Source organism: Eucyclogobius newberryi, unplaced genomic scaffold (assembly GCF_026437365.1).
Source record: "Eucyclogobius newberryi isolate DKJ021-1_F unplaced genomic scaffold, fEucNew1.0.hap1 SCAF_11, whole genome shotgun sequence".
Classification (NCBI taxonomy): domain Eukaryota; kingdom Metazoa; phylum Chordata; class Actinopteri; order Gobiiformes; family Gobiidae; genus Eucyclogobius; species Eucyclogobius newberryi.
In genome coordinates, this window is record NW_027315735.1 from 2,089,807 (window position 1) to 2,113,358 (window position 23,552).

The following is a 23,552-nucleotide window of genomic DNA, read 5'->3' on the forward strand; positions in this document are numbered from 1 at the left end:
AAAGAGAGGGCTAGACAGAGAGAATGAGTGAGAAGAGCGTGAGCAAGACAGAGAGAGAGAGAAGTGGGTAGAGAGAAGAGAGAGACAAAGAAAGAGACGGGTAGACAGAGAAGGACTGAGAGAAAACAGAGTGGAGAGAAGAAGCGAGAAGAGCACAGCAAAGAGAGAGAGAAAGAAAGAAAGAGGATGAGAGAAAACTGAGAGAAAGAGAAGGAGAAGAGGAGTAGAGATGACAAAGAAAAAGATAGAATGAAAACGAGACAGGGAGGTAGAGAGAACAAGAGGGACTGAGCGAGAGAAGAGTTTAAAGAGAATGAGAGAGAAGAGACAAAGAAAAAAAGGGAGAGCGAGACTGTGAGGGTGAAGGTGGCAGAGAGAACAAGAAAGAAGAGTGCGGCAAAGGGTGAGGGAAAGAAATTGTGAAAGAGAGACAAAGAGAGGAAGAAGGTAAAGAGAATGAGAGAAGAACGAGACAAAGAAAGAGAAAAACTGTGAGAGAAAATTGGCGTGGCGAAGTAAAAGAATAAAAAAAGGAAAGGTTAAGAGCAAGACTGAGAGAGAGGAGGAGTAGAGCGAACAAGAGATAAAAAGAGAAAGTGACAGAGAAATAAAGAGAAGGGGAAAGAGAGAGAGAGACAGATAGGTAGAGAGATAAGGACAAGAGAGACTGAGCGAGAGAAGAGATTAAAGAATGAGAGAGAAGAGCAAGATAAAGAAAGAGACAAAGAAAAGAAAGGATGAGCGAGACTGTGAGAGAGAAGGGGGCAGAGAGAGCAAGAAAGAAGAGTGCGGCAAATTGAGAGAGAAAGAAGAGAGAAAAAGAAAGAGAAAAACTGTGAGGGAGAAAAGGGGGTAAAGAGAACAAGAGAGTAGAGAGGGACAAAGAAAGAGAGGGGTAGACAGAGAGAATGAGTGAGAAGAGCATGAGCGAGACTGAGAGAGAGGGAGAAGTGGGTAGAGAGAACGAGAAAGAAGAGTGCAGCAAAGGGTGAGAGAAAGAAGAGAGAATGAGAGAAAAACACGAGACAAAGAAAGAGAAAAACTGAGAGAAAAGGGGGTAAAGCAAAAGAGCGAGAGAGGAGAAATAGAGCGATAAAAAGAGATAAAAAGAGAAAGTGACAGAGAAATAAAGAGAAGAGGGAAGACAGAGACGGATAGGGAAACAAGACAGAACAAGAGAGAAAAGGAGATAAAGAGAAGAGAGAGAGCGAGAGAAGCTGAGAAATGCTCGTTGTGTCTGAAGTGTTGGAAAGGTCGGTGGGTTGAGTGCAGGGGCAGTGGAGCTTTGCGTGGACGCGCTGCTCCTCACTCATCGCCGCCGGAGCCTAATGACGTCCGGAGCATCTGTTCTTCCCGCCTCCCTCCGCTGCGCCGCGGCCACACCGTCACTTTGCCCTTTGTTCTCCTACTGCGGGAATCACACGCAGCTTTACGGAACGCCGCTTTATCCAGAACTGAAATGGTTGCCGCGCGATACCTAGCAACGCGGCGCTGCCCATGGGTTTCAGAGTGATGAAGTTTAATGAAAGCAAACAAAAATACAAAAGTGTAGTGCATCCAGATAAGAATAAAAAGCCAGGTTAAGGCACACCAGGTCCAAGGTTTGAGTCCCATTTCGTCCAGTTTATGTCAAATTTGTCCTTTTCCAAGTTCAATCCGTAAGCAATTTTTTTTTTCCATTTTCCATACTGTATGTCAGTTCTGCTGTCGGTCCGTTTGTGTCATCCATTTTTTTGGACGGTCTTTTTCCCAGCCTTTTGAACGGGCAAAAGGCTTCGAATATCACCTATAAACAGGAAGCTGAAGTATTTCGGGGACATTCAAACTTAGGCTGGCGTTGTCTCGCTCAAATGTCTTTCCATTTCACCTTTTCATGCGTTCACAGCGTCCTTTACATACACCCTCCCACGTCCCTCCCACCTCCCTCCCTCGTCCCTCCCACCTCCCTCCCACGTCCCTCCCTCGTCCCTCCCACGTCCCTCCCTCGTCCCTCCCACGTCCCTCCCTCCTCCCTCCCTCGTCCCTCCCACCTCCCTCCCTCGTCCCTCCCACCTCCCTCCCTCGTCCCTCCCACGTCCCTCCCTCGTCCCTCCCACGTCCCTCCCACCTCCCTCCCACCTCCCTCCCACCTCCCTCCCTCCTCCCTCCCACGTCCCTCCCTCCTCCCTCCCACCTCCCTCCCTCGTCCCTCCCACGTCCCTCCCACGTCCCTCCCTCCTCCCTCCCACCTCCCTCCCTCGTCCCTCCCACCTCCCTCCCTCGTCCCTCCCAAGTCCCTCCCTCGTCCCTCCCACCTCCCTCCCTCGTCCCTCCCATGTCCCTCCCACGTCCCTCCCTCGTCCCTCCCACGTCCCTCCCACGTCCCTTCCACGTCCCTCCCACGTCCCTCCCACGTCCCTTCCACGTCCCTCCCACGTCCCTTCCACGTCCCTCCCACGTCCCTCCCACGTCCCTCCCACGTCCCTCCCACGTCCCTCCCACAGTCCGGCTCAGATCATGGAGAAAAGTCCTTAGTCACGACGCAGCGACGAGCGAGGCAAACATCGGGCTGAGCTTGCGACTGATCCTTACTATCTTCCAAGTGTCCTAGAAGAAGACCGATCATCATATCAAAAACATAATATAAGTGTGAAAATAACAAATAACATCACATATAAGTCAGTCCGGAGTATTTAAGTATAAATATAAGTATAAGTCGCACCCCGGCCAAAACTATGAAGAAAGGTGCAACTTACAGTCTGGAAATTACGGTATATATGACCCATTGTTAAAACTTGACTGTAGGAGAAACGCTCTGTTCGGTTTTTGGCTCAGTAAAATTTGTCCCTTGGCATTTCCTTTCTCTCTCCTCTCTCTGCTTTCCAACAATTGTTTACAGACCAAAAGCCAAAAGCCAAGACATACGATGAATAAGTGCTGCAATACGACATAAACCAGGTTATAAAGAAGCCCAAGCGACATGCCCCCAAGCAACCAAACAAAGCCCTCCAAACTTACTATATTTTGCAAACAACATTAAAATGACTATCTCTTGCTTGGAAGTACCACTAAACCAACTTATTCCTCGATGCTGCAGCGATTAATAAAAGCCTTTCAGAATTCACTCTTGGGGCCTGCTCCTTCTCGCAGAGTTTCTAGTCTCTCACTTATCTCTTTTCCTTTTTAAATTGCCATGTGAATGTCTTCATCTCAACTCCTCGGCGCTTCGCATTACTCTGCTTCAGTCTTTGAAACGTCCCCTGGCTCAGAGGGAGGGCTAATGAATCATCAAGTCTTTTGCAGTGGGCAGAAAAACAATAGCCACGGGAGAGTCATTTGATGGGAGAAGAAAGCGCCGTTGTAATGAGCTTCGTTCTCGGGCCAAATCTCGCAGTTCTAGCTGCATGCTGGAAAACGAGGGGAAAGAGAGGCGGGCGTACCTTGTGCCGGAATCGGACGAGCGGTCGATAGCTCGGCGACCCGTAGCCCTCCTTGTTGGACGGTCCGCTGCCGTCCACCGCAGTTAGAGCCAGCAGAGACAAGCACGCCAACCACCCTCTGACCGCCGCCATTGAGCTGTTCCTGTGAGAAAGAAAACAAGATAAGGGCTGTTTTAGATAATTACTTATAAACTGTCACATTATGCAGATATGTGTGTATGTTTGTATTATTATTGGCCTTTAAATGTGTAGTTGGCTACCATCACTTTGACATCTCATGTTTTAGAATGAAAAATAATTGGAAATCACACATGACTTTCAACCAGTCAGTCGTTCTGTTGTTAGCACTCCATTTTCTGGTAGTAGAAGGAATTATCATGGGGAAATCAACAAAAGCTAGCTTGTTCCCCACGTTCTAATGCCGGCACGCAATTGTAATGACCACGGTTTGACGGCAGAAATACTCGAGTCCGGTGATGATTTATGGACTTAAAATCAGAAGATCTCGGAGCTTTACCTATGATATCATCATTGGAAATTTGCAAGCAGGTGATGCCACCAAGTTACGGGTCAGTGGAAAGACAAGCCCGCTGACAAATAAAAATGTATGTTATATTGTGTGTATTTATTTACCTTTGGAAAATAAATCAGCTGTAATTGAATGAGACAGATAAGCCATACTGTGGGACATTCTAGACGAATAAATAAAGACATGCATCATGTAGATCTTTTAGTTTAATCTTGTTTATTATCAACGCTAATATTGGTCTAAAGGGGCTTAATTATAGAAAGAGGACCATTGACAAATACGAAGGATAAAACAAACTGAGCAGAAATATAAATGTAAATACAAAATGTAAAATGGATAGAACACAGGCTGAGCAAATTAAAGGAGCTTCATCAACTAAAAAACAAAGCTCTGCACATTTGACAGCTGTACAAAATAAAACGCTGTAACATTCTCTCCAACCTATTTCATGCTAAGGTTTACACTTCTGTTTTATAGTTTGCGTTGATCGAGGTCACAGTTGCTTCCAGATCCATGAACAAACAAAAAAAACAAACACATCTAATATCCACTATTGTCCGGATTTTCCCATTGAAGTCACGCAAACTCAGCAGCGCCAACAACCAAACCGACGCCAACAGAATTTGGCCGGCGATATCGGGTTCCCCTGTCAAAAACACAACAAGACAAGAATAGTGAGCCCTCTTCTCCCCGGCGCCGCCAGTTCAATGCGGTTGGCCAAGATAATAGATCAACCCGACTGTAATTAGCACAGACAATGAGTACCGCAAAACTGTCAACGGTTTAAACTCCAGCTATCAATACCAGGCCCACACACCAACACCCGATGAGATCTTCTTTTGAATCAATTAAGAGGAAATAGACGTCATGATGAAACTGAGATAAGGGAGACAAAGAGCCAATATGTTAAAGCAATTAAAGTTGTGGCTTCGGATTAATTAGAGTGAGTATCTGTGTCAAGCAGCTGTGATGTCGCGAAGAGATTTCAGCCTAGGTAAACTCGGGGAAAAGTTAGCACACAAAATATGTTTATTCATGTGGTAACGTTGCATGGTTCTTGAATTATTGATTATTAGCTCCCAACTGACCTTGCGTTGCATGAATTAGAGTGAAAATGACCATAGTATTAGTCAACATCGCAGGAGTGGAATGGTAAGTGTTTTCAAGCTCATATGTCATAAAAAGACATAACAGTCAGAGACATAATAGTTTCCAAAGGGAATCAGCTTCAGTGCATGTGAGTAGTTTATGGTGATGATTGACCTAATTGAACTCATAGTTTCATAGTATTTAACTCATATCTTCGCTATTAGATATTCGCTATTTGGTGGCTCTCAATTTTGGCACAACATAGGACGTTTTGCAGATGTCCTGTGCATTTGACTCATTCTTCTGTGATGCTTGGACATGAGCGCTGGGTAACTCGGTTCATGATCAGGAGGATCTTGCTGTTTATTCATATGGTATACGTTTTGTAACTACCGGAGCAGCTGAACCCACCCAAATAAAAATGATAATACGTACCTGATTAGCATTAGCAGTTAGCAGAGAAACGACTTTCAAAAACAGTGTCCAGACTACCCTGAAATCTTTGTTTTTGACCTTCAAATCATGGCTTGCAAAATGGACTTTTTTAAGTTTTAAAGCATTTGAGGCGTTTGAAGCGTTTTGAAGCTTGCATAATGACACCTTTCATGTGATGTCATCAACATTAGCTAGCGGCGTGATGCTGAATAGACGCACTGCTCTGTTTGAAGCTCTGTGCCGCAAGTTAGACTTTAATCTTGGGTCCATTTAGAAACTTTTCTGTCTGTGTTTGTAATGTGTACATTTTGTCCTCGTGCTATCAGTAACTATCCTCTATTGAGCTACATGCAGTTATCCAATATCCACCCTCTTTGTCTCATTAGTGGCCTTAAAGCACTCCTGACCACCACTGAAGGACAGTTTGAATACAGAGGCCGGATTTGCAAACAGGAGGCAATAAATTGTACCATAACCTTAACCTTAACCTTGATTGACTATCTTCCCACATTCTTCTTTCTTGAAAGAAGCTGTCAGATTCCATTGGTGACTGCAGGGGCCTCGTCGGGACAGCGTGAGTGACAGCGCTGGGACCCATCTGTCCCCCGTTCTTCACACTGACACTGACGGGAGGAAAAGTGACACTATACTGGCAACTCTGTGGGCTCACCAGAGCGCGCCGGAGGTCAGGGCTGAACTCCGAGGCAGCATTTTGTCACCGTGATGGGTCTAATGAGAGTTGTTCTTGTTTTTATTCTTCCTTTATTTTTTGTTTGATATCTATTTCCTGCATTACATATTCATGTTCTGACCTTGTGTCTAGTTCCTGTTCAATTACGTGATATACCTGATTGAAAAAAGGTCTATTATAAACAAAAATGTAAAAGTATTGAGCCGGGGAGACGTTTCAAGGGGATGAACACAATGACTGTCCTAATAGTTTTCCACTTCGGTCATAACAACCAATAAAATGTCTAGACGGACTAAGAAAGACTCATCCTTCAAATAGACTCCCTCAGACAACACTGGACTCATTATTCTCCAAACAGATATCTCCTCAGGTCACATTCGTATTGTAGTGGTACGATTATTGTGAGAAGAAAACAATGATTTTTCAGTCAAATCCTTAATTTCCTTTCATGCAAATTGTCTAATAGATCACCAATTCTGTGACCAGCTTTATGAAATCCTACTTTCTGAATGATGAAGTGAAGATAATGTGACATAAACAGCCAGACATAAAAGTGTTTTGATTTCAGGTTTACATTTTTAGTAGATTGAACTTCATTTTGCTTCTAAAATTATTATGAAGATTTATTATGAATTATGAGGGCACTGCTTTGTATTTGTCTGCACAAGTTCAGCTTCCACCTTGATAATAACTTAGCCTATAGTAGCTAACCACCTTGATTATGTACAGTGACAAATAGCTCATGTAAAAGTCAGCATGTTCTGCCAGACGGATGATGAATGACCCTCACCGTGGGACGCTGCGGTCCGGTTCTCAAGAGTCGTTTGGGGCAACATTAACTATAGGTCATAAAGTTGAGATCTAAAGGCCCATTAGACATCAACGAACTTGAATGTAATGGTAATTTTGAGGGTTGTTGAAATGTTTTAAGTTATTATCCAAGCAAAAGGGTCCTGGGTTCATTCCCTTTATGGTTGTTCTTATTGTGGCAGAGGGGTTGATCAGATCCCTTTGTCAATGGCTTGATTTCCATTCATTCATATTAATATCAAAATTGCTGTTGCCAAGACATATTTTTTTAATTCATTGTAAAATGAAGCGTAGTATTCACAAAAAGAGGGAGTAAAAGATAATGATTTATGCACATTTCTGATTTTCCAGTCGATTCCTTCTGTGAATCTGATACATTTTGACATATTTTGAATGTAATGCATTTCATCTCATTACTGTTAAAGCAAAATAAAGTCAAACTAATCATTGCAGTCAATATCTGCAACAGAAGAAGAAGAAGAAGAAGAAGAAGAAGAAGAAGAAGAAGAAGAAGAAGAAGAAGAAGAAGAAGAAGAAGAAGAAGAAGAAGAAGAAGAAGAAGAAGAAGAAGAAGAAGAAGAAGAAGAAGAAGAAGAAGAAGAAGAAGAAGAAGAAGAAGAAGAAGAAGAAGAAGAAGAAGAAGAAGAAGAAGAAGAAGAAGAAGAAGAAGAAGAAGAAGAAGAAGAAGAAGAAGAAGAAGAAGAAGAAGAAGAAGAAGAAGAAGAAGAAGAAGAAGAAGAAGAAGAAGAAGAAGAAGAAGAAGAAGAAGAAGAAGAAGAAGAAGAAGAAGAAGAAGAAGAAGAAGAAGAAGAAGAAGAAGAAGAAGTTCAACCGCTGCCAATTACAACACAAGAGACGCAACAATCCGTGGAAAATTCCAGCCGAGTGATTTGAGAGCGCTCAGAGACGTACAACTCCAGGGATGTTTTTGAAGAGGGGACGATACAACAAAAGCTCAGAAAAAGTACTTGTAAGTTTTGCATAACTTGTGTCCTTTAACAGAAGTGCGGAGGCAGGAAGCTGGTACCCGCAGATGTGGCCTCTCCAGGATGAATGCACTGCTGGGTGGATTACCATACAGCCTGCACCATCAATCAGGCCTGCTCCACCTCCCACTGTTAAACGCCTTATTAATGGACTCACTTGTGCTGGAGCTGAGTATGAGACAGAGACACATATGCACAGTTTTAGCAGTCCCACCTCCATCTGCGTAAATACTAGAAGTAATGAACTTGTTAAGAGTTGGTTTTATATATTGCAATTACTGGTTTAGGATGATATTATATAGATGTTTGACCTGGTGACACACAGATAATATGTGGTTGTCAAAGAAATGTTTGAAAGTCGTAGACTATCAGCAGAAGTGGTAGTGTAGTAGGCTACTTCAAGAAATAATTCAAGAAATGTCCTCAACATTAGTTAAATTGGTTTAAATAAAAAAGTCCAATGCAAGTAGTAGTAGTTTTTGAGCAGTGCTAACTGTTACTACTATTTTGCATAATAATTCATGCCCTAATGTTTGTTCTACGACTTATTTTAACAAACTCTGACTGACCCTATTGTTTTCTTTGTTTTGGTTTAGGCCTGAGGATGGCGTTGTAAATAGGTGACCGGTTGCACATTTGACGCCCATTTTTGTTCAGAGATGGATTGTCCTTCGTGACATTATAGGCTCCTTTTTCAGTATAGCGTTAAACATACCTATTACCATAGAGACAAGCAGGTTACAGCCAAGTTACAGGTCAGATCTGGGGAGTTACAGGTCAGATCTGGGGAGAGGTGAGACCGCTGACAGAATACAGATTTTTTTTCTAACAATAAAAACACGTGCAGGCAGCTCAGAGTAGGAGTAGTTCTCAGACAAGGCCGGCAGATTGAATGGACGAATGAGGGATTACAACGACTTGTTTCTAATCATTAAACTATAGTTAAATGTGAAATAAGCCAAACTTTCAAAGAGGAAAAATAATAAAGAAAAACTAAATAGATGTATAAATTAAAATTATTATTATCATCTTTTAAACCTTTGGGTAGTTAATAATAAGATGTTTTACTTTCTGGTTGGACATGAGCAGCAGATATGAAATACATAGAGATCATTCCACAACTAATACCTAGCGGCCATAATGATAACAAGTGCTGAAACAAAAAATAAAATAAGCATTTTGCATTTTAGATGTAATTGTCTTTGCTGATGACATAAGTAGAGGCGTTTTGACCCTCAGTGCTACTTCCTGCTTTCTTTTGGACTTTTTTTCTTCAAAACCGCCACTCGACTGGTGTAAGACAATGATAAATATCTACCCCGTGCACTATCCCACCAAACCAAGTCATAATTAGAAAAAATGCCATTCTAACAAACTGACACTAATGACGTCCGAAAATGGCACATTTCACATTCACATTGCTGAAAACACCTCCACTTAAACCTGCACAATATCCACAAGCAGCTTTATTTATGAGCCTGGAAAGCAGAGGAGACATCGGCTGAGTTTTGCCTGGACAACCCTGGGGACGTTATCATGACTTTGACTTGTGATTCCAAATCCCACCGAGCGCGTCCGTCCGGGGCCCGCGGAATTGACTTTCAAATGAAGACGGTGCATTTCCCACTATGTACACAATGCATCACGCCCTGACAAGCGCACTGCACCTCTTCAGCGTTCAGCACATTTCCGACACTCACGGCACGCGGAGAACATAAATAAAATGCCCAAATGCGTTTCTATACTGAATATATTACGTACATTTTAATTTACTATAACACTTGACAGGTTGTGAGTCTGGATAATGGGAAGGTATAATTTAAACATGGGCGACATTATGCTAACATTGGATATGATATTGCAAAGTGAAGGTAGTTTAGTGCAAGTAAATGGCAAGTGCTGAATATTATTACTTTTTTATAGGAGCAGTTGTATGTTTTATGCATGGTTGTAATTTTGTATATTGTGAACAGTGACATGCCCCATTAATGTCAATATAAAATTATATTACTTACCCTACGGTATTTTCAGTTCAGAATATGTGTTATATGCTTTAAAAAAAAAAAAATTGAAAGATAATTATATTGGGAGATGGGAAGTATGGGGTGCATGAACAAGCTGCAGCTTTAATGAGTTCTTTAGTAGTTTTATAAATGGATTAGAATGTGGTTTTGTCTCTCTTTTGTTTTGCATCCAACTGATTAACAGATATGTGTAAAAAATGTGCAATACAAACAAATGTTGCTTGCTTTTTGTTTGCTTCTTAAATTATAATACCTCCTTCACCCCATAGATTGACCCTTCGCTCTTACTTAGCATTTATTTGTCCCTTATAAATGTATTTTTCTGCAGAGCCTGATACCGCTGATAATTAAACATTAAAAATATAACTTTCCTGTTAATAAACTACTTATTACTGCTTCTTATGTTGAGATATTTTTGCACATGAATAATGATACTAAAATGCTTTCGCTAATAAGAAATGTAGTTTTTACTTTAGTTATGTTTATTTATGGGTAGAAAGCAGTAAAATGTCTTGTTGTATTGTGAATAGAAAAGTGTTAGTAAATGTCTAATTAGTAGCAGAATAAGGTTATGCAGAATAATACATTTACAAGTGCTATAATAACTAATTAACACATTAACACACGTATACATGTATATGTATGCTGCTAATTTGTATGTGTATACAAATGAGCAGCTATAGGTGAGCCACGGATCAGTAATTTTATGTCTGTGTAGAACTTTTCTCTCTGGAAGTCGGGAGCCCTATGTTAACTACGGCAAAAAGGATTACATGGGCTGGCGGCGCTCAGGTGAACTTCCGGAATAAAGTGAATACATCCTAATGTTACGTTATATTCATGGAAGATTAAGCTGCTGGTTTTATGTCTTCAAGCTGTTGGTTTAATGTCTTCTTTAAAGCCCAAACACAATACAATTTTGGTAATGCTTTAAAATTAGGTTCCTTAGTAAAGCAAAGTAGTAATTCTCTTACAAAACGTTTTACACGGTTTAAGGAAACGCAGTGGCTCATAGCATTTATAAAGCGTCAAAAGCATCAACAAATGCTTTTAAATGCAATATAAATGCATAAAGAAATAACTTGGAACCTTATTTTAAAGCGTAACCATAACTTATATAGAGAGAGAGAAAATATTATGGAATATTGTCTCTTGCCTCAAAAAGCCCTTGAGAAAACAGTCCAAAACAAAAATGTCTTGTTTTTTGGGTTCTAAGTGTCCGAAGGTCACTCTTTCGCCTCACATTTATCTCTATATTCTTTTATGTTCCAATAACAACCTCCTGACTCAACCTCAACCGCAGATCTGTAAAATCCTTTAGGAAAACCTTGATACTACTCCGGCGGTCCGGTCTCCAAACAGAAACACACAACATTATTGCAAAGTACGTCTTCAAATAGTGTGTGGGAAAATATGTTTGAAATCTGTCAGAGGAGGATGAAGATTTGAAGGCGTCATTCATCATTTTCCCGAGACAGCATCTTTTCAGCCGCGTGACAGGTATGATTTTTTCCCCTCCAAAGGACCAAATGAAAGGGAGAGCAAAGAAAAACACATTTCTCCCATTTTCTCAGATGGTCCTTATCTATTGTGTTACGAATGCAGGAGCGTTCCCTTCTCCAATATCCCCATTCTAGTGAGCAAGCCATGCATCTACTCAAAAGAAACTAGGACACGTTTAAATTGGCTACTGTGGCAAAACATAGCAAGCAGCAGCGTGGCGTACAGTGACTTTCAAACTAAAAAAAATAGGACACAGTTTTGCGATGGGGGTAATAATAAAATTGTAAAAAGTGTGGGTAATTAAGTACATTTTTATGCACTCGGTATATTCATGACTCATTCACACTTGTGAGTCAGTGTATGACCCGAGAGACTTGGAACTGAGTGCATTTTTGGGGTTCTGGTTCAGATTTTCTCTATTTTACATCTTCAAAACTTTGGCATTGTGGCCCAAATCTCATCAAAGTCATCTCTTTCCATCGACTAAAACTGCAGTCCATTCAGCTCACTCTATCGCAAACACACCACGCTCAAAAGTGCAATTTTGCAGCATAAACGGTCATTTCCTGGAGAGAGTGCCATCTGAAATTATTCAAATTGTCAGCCGGGTCAGCGAAGTGGAACGTGTAGTTGGCTATAAATTACTTCTCCGTCTCGCTCCCTTGTTTCACCATATGCTCTGGCTGGATCTCTGAATGACCTCCTGCGCGCACATCCCTTTAAGCATGCTCAGTGGAGTCGCCATGTATCCATCAATTTGGTGGCGAGATCTGGAGAACACTGGAGCATCTGCTACTCGCTCCGCCGTCCAAGCACCTCCAGTGAATTGGCAAAGATATTACAGCTTTTTGCTTCTTTTCTTTTTTTTTTTGTTCTTGGAAGAGCGATATCTCATGCTGATAGAGGAGTCCTCCAAGGCGGCAAGCATGGGCAGAACTGCAGGCAGAGACACACTCGAGCTCCCCAGGGATCGTACTCCGCTTGATGCCTTATTCTTGGTTGCTAGAAGTCTCAAAGGGCTGAGTTAAAGTGGTGGTACTGAGGGAAGGAAAGACTGTGTTGGGGGAGCGAGAGGGGGCTTTTCAGAAAACATGCCCTTGCAACCCGCCAACCAGGTACTCTTGACCAAACTTCTGGTGGAAGGCCTTTGTCAAGTGTTATGTCACTTTGTGTGGATACACTATTATTAATTAAAGGACACATATCAAGCGAAATTGACATATTATTGTTGACTCATCAAAAATATGCCTGTGTGGTAATTTTCTTGATTCTTGTCTTTATCCTGTTTGAATTTTCAAATTTAACACAATAAAATATATGGACACCTCTGTTTTGAAGTCCATAAACCCAGACTCAGACTCAGACTCAGACCCTCAGACTCAGACTCAGACCCTCAGACTAAGACCCTCAGACTCAGACCCTCAGACTCTCAGACTCAGACCCTCAGACTCAGACCCTCAGACTCAGACTCAGACTCAGACTCAGACTCAGACTCAGACTCAGACTCAGACTCAGACCCTCAGACTAAGACCCTCAGACTCAGACCCTCAGACTCTCAGACTCAGACCCTCAGACTCAGACCCTCAGACTCAGACCCTCAGACTCAGACCCTCATACTCAGACCCTCAGACTCAGACTCGTGTGGTCAAATTTCTTTCACACTTAATGCATGGATCGATTAGCATAGCAGTCACTTTGCACAATGGCCTCATTTATTCATATTAACATAGTTCATTCCCACTGCAGTCAGCAGAGAGCACTCAAACAAACATCCTATGTTGAGCCCAGGCACCAAAAAAGAACTAAAACATTTATTTAAAAACCATTAAGATACAAGAACCATCTGTGCTTTAGACACAAGCATCAGAGCAACAAAACAAACACAGGTCTGGGGAAATCAAATGGATCTTGATACGCAGAGAAGCACCCAATGTTTTAAAAAGGTGAGTGGTAAATGTTTGGATGGTATAATACCATAATGTGAAAAATTCCAGGCAAAGCAATAACATAAGCTCCAATCTAGTTTGGAATTTTACAGGAACAAAATTGTGCTAATCTTTTTCCAAAGACTTCTAAAAAGGAATCCATGATAGTACTGTATGAAAGATGCAGAAACGCCCCTTTTATACTTTTATTTCAACTGACTAGTGAGTCTGAAGTAAAGCCTCTTGATTCTGATATGCATGAGCAAAAACACTTGAGGTTTGAAAAGTCATGGTGCAAACTCTGCACACACGCAGAAAAACCTTCGACAAATGCCAAGGAATAAAGCACATTAATAGCTAACAACTCAAAAAAGCCACTGGATTTCTCTTTTATGCTGGTGCTGCAGTCCTTCACGCAGGTAAGAAAGGTTCATAAAGAGGTAGCGCCCCAGGGAGTCAGAGGAACTTGGTTGCAAAATGTAGAGTCTTATATTCTCCGGGCTGGTTTGATAAATGTGCACCTTAAATAATGCACTTTGGATCTCCGGAGGCAAAGCATTTGACCTAAAATAGCTGCAAGGTCAAAATAAGCCAGAGCGTGTGACCGCTACTATGAAAGTCTTGCTTGGCGTCAAAAAGATTTATACAGGCGAGCTGGGTTGTGTTTTGCCCAGGGACACAACAAAAGTATGGATTGTTAAGGTGTAAACTGATGACACTCTGGTTTGAGGGTGGACGCACTAACCCAGTGTTGCCGGTTTGACTGGTGCACACTCATTCAGTCTGCTTTTTATAACATTTTATGAGGAATTGTCCAACTTCAACCCACATAAGCTTTGGTGTTGGTGTTCTAAGTGCTTGAAACAAGTTTAAGGTGAGGTTATTGCGTGCCTGGAATGTTCCACTATAGGGAATTGCAATTTTCTGTTGCCATTGAGACAAACTGGTAACAATATCAGGCCGACCAGTCTCATCAGTAAGAAAGTATGCTTTTCAAGGTATTCTGTATTGTATTAAATGTTTTGCAATAAAAAATAACATCATTGAATAAATAAAAGAGGAGAAGTTTATTCGAGACACAGGATTCAGAAACATGAAGCCGAAGACATTGGAGTCAAGTCTGGTTATGTTTTTGTTGTAACAAGTATTATAACCTCCCCAATCAACAATCAAGTGACTGAATATCAGCATTACTATAAGTAATAGGGAAAGTTCTATTCCTCGACAACATATTTTATTTAAAGCAGAACTAAGTAACTCTGGCAGCAGATCTTCCCTGCAGCTCCTTTGAGAAAGTAGATGGTCAGAAAATAGACACAAAAGCTTTTTTTCTCTGTCTTTTTATCACAATAAGACAGAATAATCACATGCGAAAACATTGCGTCACACTGTCAACTATAAAAAAGAGCCAGGGTTTCTCAGCAGAGTTATCCTTGGGTCGATGTCGGCAGATGTTGCAAGGCTGGTTTTCCGCCCAGAGACAGCAGGGGGCGATAATGTACGCTTCAGACGCCCCGGCAACACATATTTAACCATCACAGGGACTTATAAAGACATTTAATAAGGTGAACATGTTATTTAGTTCTGCTTTAAATTCAGACCATTATAAACTGGGACGAGGGGACATTTTTACTCTTGCATACCCGGTATATTGTCCTGAAGAAGTTGCACTGTAGATGGCGCTCTCGTCCTGTTTCTACAGGTGTGGACATGTAAAGCAGCTGACAATACATCACATTAACACTCGAGCAATCTGAAATGTCAGTTATGAAAAACAAATACATACTGGTCTCAAAAATTACCTTTTGAATAAATTATCTGAATTTATTCGAATGAACCTCCTTTGAAGAAAACGTACTTGGGTTTCCTCATCTACAGTTTTCTACGACGTGGTTTTACTTTTTGTTCAAATACACTTATATCGTTCTAATCCTGTAGAGTCATACGTAACTTCATTTTTATTTTATTTTTTACTAAAAGTAACTTTGTTCCAACTTTCCTACTGAATAAACGAGTGCCATGAAAATCTTGGCCACTGCATTTTAAACTTTTTCTCTCGTGAAAACAATTTGCATCACCAAAAGTGTGACAAATTCTGTTCTCTTTCAAATTCCCAAGTTGCGTTTCTATAATCCGCTAAATTAACTTCATCAGATAATTACATTGGCAGAGTTGATCCCTGGCATTAGTTGTTGGCACGTGCATGTAGAACAGGTGCAGAGGATAAAAACACTCTCTCCGCTCTCTTATTCTGCACCTACGTTAGTTTTGAGAGAGTTTGTGCTGACATGACGCCCATTACCGGTGACTACTGGCCAGACCTTCTGCTGATTTCAAGCTGTTGCAGCATCTGTACTCATAAACACAGCTTCTCTGGTGTGCTCTGCTTTTGTTTCATCTACAAAAGTACAGTGCTGAGAATGGAGAAATGTGTCAGGACACTTTTATGTCACGGTTATTCAATGTAAGGATGGTCCGATGTGGAGTTTTGTCGAGCTGAGATCCAAAATGTGTCTTGCTGCTGTGCCCAATACTCGAAGATTTTCAAATCCATAGTAATGCCCGTGGATTTCTGTTGTGTTGGATTTATTTATGTGAACTTACAGACAGATTTTCTTTTTAGCATAATTGCTCTTCTAATTCAATTTTTTACTCAGGAGAAAGACAATCTGATGCACTGAGGGCAAACTGGGAATGACACATGGGCAAACAGATGGAGCAGTACAGAAAAAACTAGTTCCTTTTCAAGAAAAGTGCCATTTAAAAAAATTATAATTAAACAAATAACGTTGAAGGCTGATTATTTACTCTTTGTCTAACAGTGTTTTCAAAAGCCATATTTATCTTAATGGAATAAAAATATGATTCCATCCAAGCCAATACATCCCCAAATCCCTTCAAAGTTTATATTCTTGGGTGAAAGTGGCCAAAGCAGATGTCTCTGAACTGGAAGGTTGCCAGTTCAAATCCCCTGTCGTCATCAGAGCCATCGGGTAATATCATCTGGTCTAAGTAATGCAAATTTGAAAGTTCAACAACGGTGGAGGGTGGGGGGGGGGGGGGGGGGGCTGGTTGTCTTTATTGAGCTGTTGCCTGGAATTGTATTTAGATTTTTGCAATAAAACAACTAATTGAACACTGCAGAACATTCTGGGAAATAATATCTCCATGGAAACAAGCAATGAATGAAAAGTAGCACTCTGAACCTTAAAATCAAAGGATGGGAATCTATTGAGTTTTATAGTTCAAACAACATTATACAACACAACTATATTAAAGGCGGGGGATCTGGTTGTCTCCATGGAGATGTAGGTGTTTTGCTTGGAATATTCCATTGAATGACATTGAACTAATTTGCATTTATTCAATTGCGGGTGTTTTTATTGCTTCAAAAATATCTAGAAAAACTTTGGCCTCTCCACAGAGCTGCTCCAAAGACATAGACAATATTAATGCAATGCTGCGGAACATTCTAATATAGAGCTCTCCGTGAAGCAGGTCACGTTACATTGTGCACCTTTAAGTTCACATCATTCTTGTACAGAACAGAAAATAAATAATTTTCTTTTCTTACCATCAGGTCAAATTATGCTTCATTAATGGTGTTTTCTTCATTTCTTGAGGAAGGAAACAGCACTAATAAAAACATAATAGAACCATTTCCCTCAATTAAAAAAAAAAACACACGGTTCTCGTTTGGTTGACACTCGCATAAATTAACACTTGCATCTCTGATTACATTGCGATCCAACAGTGCATATGATTCATAGTTTACGCAGTTCTAAATTCAACCTTGGCCTGTGAATGTGTTGTCATGATGTGGACAGTTATTCACACGTGCGGCTTCATTTCATGACAGCAGCCACTGGATTATGTTAGGAGTATGAGAAATATGAGAGAGGTGTTGAACTATGTACTTATATATATATATATATATATATATATATATATATATATATATATATATATATATATGTATACACTCATAAATATGGAGGATACAAACAGCAGCACAGAAGCTCAGTGTTGTTTGAGTGAGTGGCGATGTTCAGAGAGATTCGTAGGCGCAGACTGCAAGGCGCAGGACTACGTGGAAACTAATAAAGGACATAATCTACAGTACTTTAGGGGCTAAATACACTTATTTCACAAGAAGATATAAAGATATAACCATGACTAAAACATGCAAGAACTAAACCCGAAACTATGAAACTATGAAACCAAAACGCTATCAGGATGAACTTGGGACTAAAACCTGGGTAACATGTTGACTATTTTCTAGGGCTGCAGTTGACTAAAGAAAGTATTAGTCGACTCTGCGATGAGTCGATTAAAATAGGCAAAAGCTCTCAAGTACCTCAGATTTGACCTGTCCCCAAAGTACCAGAAACTAGTCAAATATGTCGGTAAAAAAGCAGATTAATGTCACAATTCACACCAAAATCTCAAGATTTTGGTGTGAATTGTGACATGTTATCTTCTTTTTTCTGTTGTGAATCCTTTAAAATCCCATAAAAAGTGACAAAGCACAAAAAATAAAATAAAAATATATGTATTTTCATTTTTAATAGTGAATACTTCATTATTATATAAAACTGTCTCGAAAAAAGTTTTTTTTTTTTTTTTAATACGAATGAATTAAACCAAATTATCTTCTTTCAAACAAGGTCATAAAGTGTTATTTCAGTGAGATTGAGAAGGTAATTTTACACTCATATTACTCCTTTCCTTTTGCATTTCCAAGCAAGTTTTAGCATTATTTCTGTGGAATTGCCTGAATGCTCTTTAGATCATCGCTATGGGGATTCTCCGAAAAATAATATACTTGTTTGTCAATGTCGCACACAGCTGATACTGGCTTGGACCTAAACTAAAAGATAATAATCGCCAGCAGTTCTTATCATCATTTGAGAATCACTGAAGCTCGTTTCACACCACTTCTAAGCAGACTTTTTGCTTCCAAACCTGACAGCACCACCCGCTTCACCACCACCCGCTTCACCACCACCCACCTGAAACGAGGGTGGGCCCATGTCGCTTTCTGACAAACGGTGCACTGTGTAATCCCTGAGCATTCATCTGCAGTGACGTGCCAGCAGATGTTTGGGTGATGGGTTGTTTGGAAGCGTTCTGCGCCGGGAGTTCTTCCTCCAGCTGTGCTCACGTCTGTATCAGGACTGACTGATCATGCTGCTTTTTTGTTCGTCCATGAATCTCCACTTCTCTGTGACATTGAACAAAGACTATTTAGAGCGTTACAGGTTAACTCCCCCTCGGCTCTCCCCCCTCGGCTTCCCAAAATGCACTGGGTCTCAGTGTTGCCGGGACTTATAGTCATAAAAAGGTTTAAAAAAAAAAACAGCATCCCCTTGTTCTATCTCTGTAGAAATATGGCACAGTTGGGAAAACAGAAGGCCAGTTAGGCTGCTCAATTTGAGAAGTTTCATTCATATTCCCTGTGAAAAAATAAGGTCCAGTGAAACTCGTTTGAAACTTGCTGTGCTCAATGGGCATCACTGGCACTGCCCCATTGGTTAAACTCCTATCTTGACTTTGTTGAAAGTGGTGGCTGAGCAGCAGCAACAACTGTGGGGTGCCGCAAGGGTCAATCCTGGGTCCCCTTCTGTTCAACCTCTACATTACAGTCGTACTCACGTGCAATACATTCATGTGCATATAATTGATGAAAATAGAGTGTTTATTTTACCATTATTATTAGTATTATCTTGTCTTACGCTAGCTGTTTTTATTTTATTTTATCTTTATTTTTCCCCTCCCTTCCTTATTAGGAAATGAGAGGTTTTGTCTATAGGAGTTTTTCTATCAAGAGTGTTTTTTAAACCCATCTGTCCTTTTCCTCTGTATCTACCTGCTTTGCAACAATGAAATTTCCCCATGTGTGGACAACAAAGGAATATCTTATCTTAGGTCGGTTGATTCGCAGTGATATCACTATTATGCAGACGAGTCAGATCTATGTTTCACTGTCGCAGGTGAATATGGACCAGTGGATTCACTCTGTCACTGCATCCAACAGATCAGTTTTTGGAGGCAGAACAACTGTCTCCAGCTGAACTCAGACAAGACTGAAATCATCGTCTTTGGCCACAGAAACAAAGAGAAAGTGTTAGCAGCCTTAAAACATCTGATGGTCACTTGTAGAGGTTTTCAAGAATAACAAAATGGGTCCTTATAGCATTACTTTTAGCAGACAAAAGACGAGCCGTTCTGCGCCCATTTGATGCCAGCCCATGCCAAAAGACCCCAGCTGAACATTGACGATTTGAAATGACTGAATCTTCATCTTGTCAAATGTGGACAACATAGTAAACTTAAAAAGATGGACAGCAGAGCCAATTCTCACAGAAACCCCTATAAATGATCTGGAAATGGAACTTTGGAGCTACTCACTGAGTCCTATACCCAATGTTCCGAAGCGAGTCCTCCCCACTTCCACGACCTTTTGCTATTGCACACTCCATGCTGTAATTAGGGCACCCAGCTGATTTTAGTTTGAGTCTTGGGGAAAGGATTATTGTCGATTCAGAAGACATGTCACTTTTTGTTTTCCTGGACGGTTAATTGCAGAAAGACAGTGTTCCTCGTGACATTTAACTCCAAAGTGACTTCGGCTGGTTCAAACACATAGAATGTCAAAGCAAAGGGTAATTAAAAGCTGTGTTTGTGTTAGTCGCAGGCAGCAGAATAATGAGGAGGAGTGGGAATGGTATTTAAAATAGAGCAACGGAGTGGTTGAATTCTGGACATGTTGCTGTTAAGTAGTCTCCAAAGACCGCTGATGAACTGAAACAAGTGCATAAAGTAGCTGAAAGTTTTAAATGACATTTAAATTATACGAACAGGGCAATTGAGCAACTTAATAAACAAAGAAACTGGCAGATAAAGTCTGAATGATTCAGTTTATAATAACGATGAAGTGAATTGTGCTTTTACAACTATGTTTTTCAAAATAATGCGGTTATTCATTCACAATCCAGGGACGACAAAAAGAAATGTGGTTTGATAGTCAGAGCCATTGGCCTTTCTGTCCACTACTCACTCACGTTCACAGTACAGCCATACAGAGGCATCGGTCGGAGTTGGGATTGAACTGACAACGTTTGGGTAATAAAACAACTGCTTCCATCCATGTTTGCTGCTTCCATCCTTTAAATAAGCTATTTTAACTATGTACACTCTGGTTACCACCACACTTACAACATTTGTCTGTCTTAAAGTGGCAGGATATACTACTCATTTCACACGACTGTACTTGTAGCTGATTTCAACAGCGCAAAACCAGAAGTCGTTTCTTTTTATCTGTGTCAGTCGTCCCTCTCACAAACGCTTCAGCACTTTGGTCATATTCAAATGCATTCATTTTCGGGGCTCGTGCACAGCTTTAAAACTGCCGTTCAGAGCACTTACTTCCAGGTTGACGAGACAGAAAATACTTTATTATTCGATGCAGACAGCGCTCAATAGTTTGTGCCAAAGTCTTGCTTTTACAATGTACGGTACTCTTTCGGTGGTAAACACAAAATTGACTCATTTACAGAAAAGAAAGTCAGCAAGCCCAGCTCTAACGCACACGTTTTGCTGAACATCTTATAGTTTATCCTATATAATAATTGTACTTGTTGCACATGGGCAGCTGATGGGACATACGTACAGTAGAGGTAATTCTAATGTCTAGCCTAATGTCAAGGTTTAACTATACAAAATACTAAACATTCATTCTGAAAAGCAAAGTGACCCAGCAGTTTATCGAGTTGTTCCACCGCAATTTAGTTTAAAGGTGGTATGGACGATTTTTTTCAGCAAATTTTTTATCATATTTCCTCGTGGCGTGGATAAATCATTAGTCCTGCCACGTATCAATCATAAAACACACCTACCGCTCACCTGCAGCCGTGTGTGGTTCGTCCCCATGTTTCCGCGTGCCTAAGCGCATGGATCTATCATAATATAGTTCCCTCAGTGTACGGGGCAAAATGAAGACTGAGAAAGACAGTTCGAGCTGACGCAGAAGTGGACAGAAATCTACGGGAGACGAGAGATGCGATGCGCTCTGTTGCGCTAATAAACAAACGCACGTGTGTGTTGTATCAGTCCACACGGGGGAGTGGCATGTGCACGGGGGAGTGGCATGTGCATGGGGGAGTGGCATGTGCACGGGGAGTGGCATGTGCGCGGGGGAGTGGCATGAGCACGGGAGAGTGGCATGTGCACGGGGGAGTGGCATGAGCGCGGGGGAGTGGCATGTGCACTTCCGCCTGCGTTCTCAAATCGCCAAAAAATCGTCCATTGCGCCTTTAACATTGTTTTTTCAAATGTAACTCTATGGGCGTTATCAGTTCAATTCAATTCATTTCGTAACGGCCAAAATAACATAAGCAGTTGCGTTTAAGGGCAACAGTGAAAAACAGATTAAACACAAAGTTGACAGGAAATTAGCAAATGTCCCAGCCTCCTGTGTCCTCACAAAAATGTCCCAACGGTCTCTGTCCTTAGACCCGCCTTCTCGGCATGGAAAACTACCAAACCTCTTTGGGAAAGAGATCCAACTGCCACTATTGCAGTGCTGCCAACTAAACATGGCAGATTTGGTCAATAACGGACGCTTTTTGACAAGCTTTATAGTTACGATTTAACAAAATAAAAATAATGACACCCGTATTTTATTAAATTAATGTTGTAAGGAAAAATGTGTAGTATCTTATCTTACTTGTAAATAGTCTGTGCATTTTGGATGGACTTTTGTGTATTGATGACATAGATAGAGGAATTTGTTACTTCCTGTAATTTTCAGCTTTTTATCACAAACAACTTGACAAATACAAAACAATTAGAAAAGCTGGAAAACCTGGCACATGGACTTTAAGTTGTGAGACACAACTTCCTCTCCTTTTTTCACATGGCTAAACTTTTAACGAAATGCATTCTTTATAGTGATTAAATGAAGTCTTAGAGTGTTATTGAGCAAAATCTTCCCTGACTCTGATCCTCCGAGGGCCGGCTCTGACGGGGCCTTAATCATGTCTCCAATACCCTGGACCACATCCAAACCAGAGCACTGCCTAATGTACTTCCATCACCGTGATGTATTCAAAGTGTGCCGTTATGCTAATGAGCCCATTCATTACGCTATCTAATGCGCTCGTTTGTAAAGAATATACGTTGCGCTGATTACCGGCACATGTGGGTGTTAAAGTGAACTGAAAGCTAGATTTAGGAATATCGTAAGGTTTTTATTGTTGCTGTAAAAGATGCATATTCGAGGCACATCTGCCAGAAAGTTATGTTCTGCAAATGAAAAAAGAGAAAGAGGTGTTGGTATGTGTGAAGTTGGAGCGAGGTATGGGATCCCTGCAGAGAGGAGGCGCAAAGCTGTCGAAACACCCTTTTCAAGCAAACATACTTGAGCGGGCGACAAAAATGAATCTCAATATATTTTGGGTAATCTTGATGATGATTTTAGGACAGAATAATCAGAAATGTGCTAGAATGTTCTTGTAAATGTTGTGGTTGAAGTTAACAATGGTGGATTTAATTTGAATATGAACCATTCAAGTGCAGAAATATTACTTTATAGCCTTGTTTGAAGATCACACATCCAATCTATTTAAAGTATTTTTAAAACAGACTATATTTTAGATATTTCAGTTTTACATCACTCCAAACTAACAATTGCAATATAATACATTTATATCATAAATATATATATATATATATATATATATATATATATATATATATATATATTTATTTATTAATTAATTTTTTTGACAATTTTTTTTGAAGTTGAAATCCAAATTTTCTGCCTTATTGCAAAAGTGAATGTAGAATTATTCAAACCTTCTTCCCCGTGTGATGTAATGTATAATGTGTGAAGCACTGACAAAAATATATTTGAAAAACAAATTGAAAGTAAAACTCTTACAAAATAAGAGTGGATCTTCTTCTCATCACGGTTGTATCAGTTTGTAAAGCATGTGGAAGTCCTTTCATGGACAGATCTTGCATAGCTTGAGTTGTTATTGGCCTTTAATCGTGCTATTTGTTTATCTCATGTTTTACTCTTTAAAACTATGTCGGGGACTTTGGCTCAGAAATGCTAGAACGAGTCTGGCAATGATTT

At 40.5% G+C, this 23,552-nt stretch overlaps 1 protein-coding gene across 1 annotated transcript in view; it reads right to left on the reverse strand.

The window, feature by feature from the left end:
- fstl5 (follistatin-like 5) overlaps window positions 1-23,552 on the reverse strand; it is a 359,931-nt gene that overhangs the window by 294,575 nt on the left and 41,804 nt on the right. Inside the window, exon 2 of the mRNA XM_072434789.1 lies at window positions 3,420-3,561. Within this exon, the coding sequence (XP_072290890.1) occupies window positions 3,420-3,551 (132 nt within the window). The 5' untranslated portion in view covers window positions 3,552-3,561. The remainder of the gene's footprint in view (window positions 1-3,419; window positions 3,562-23,552) is intronic.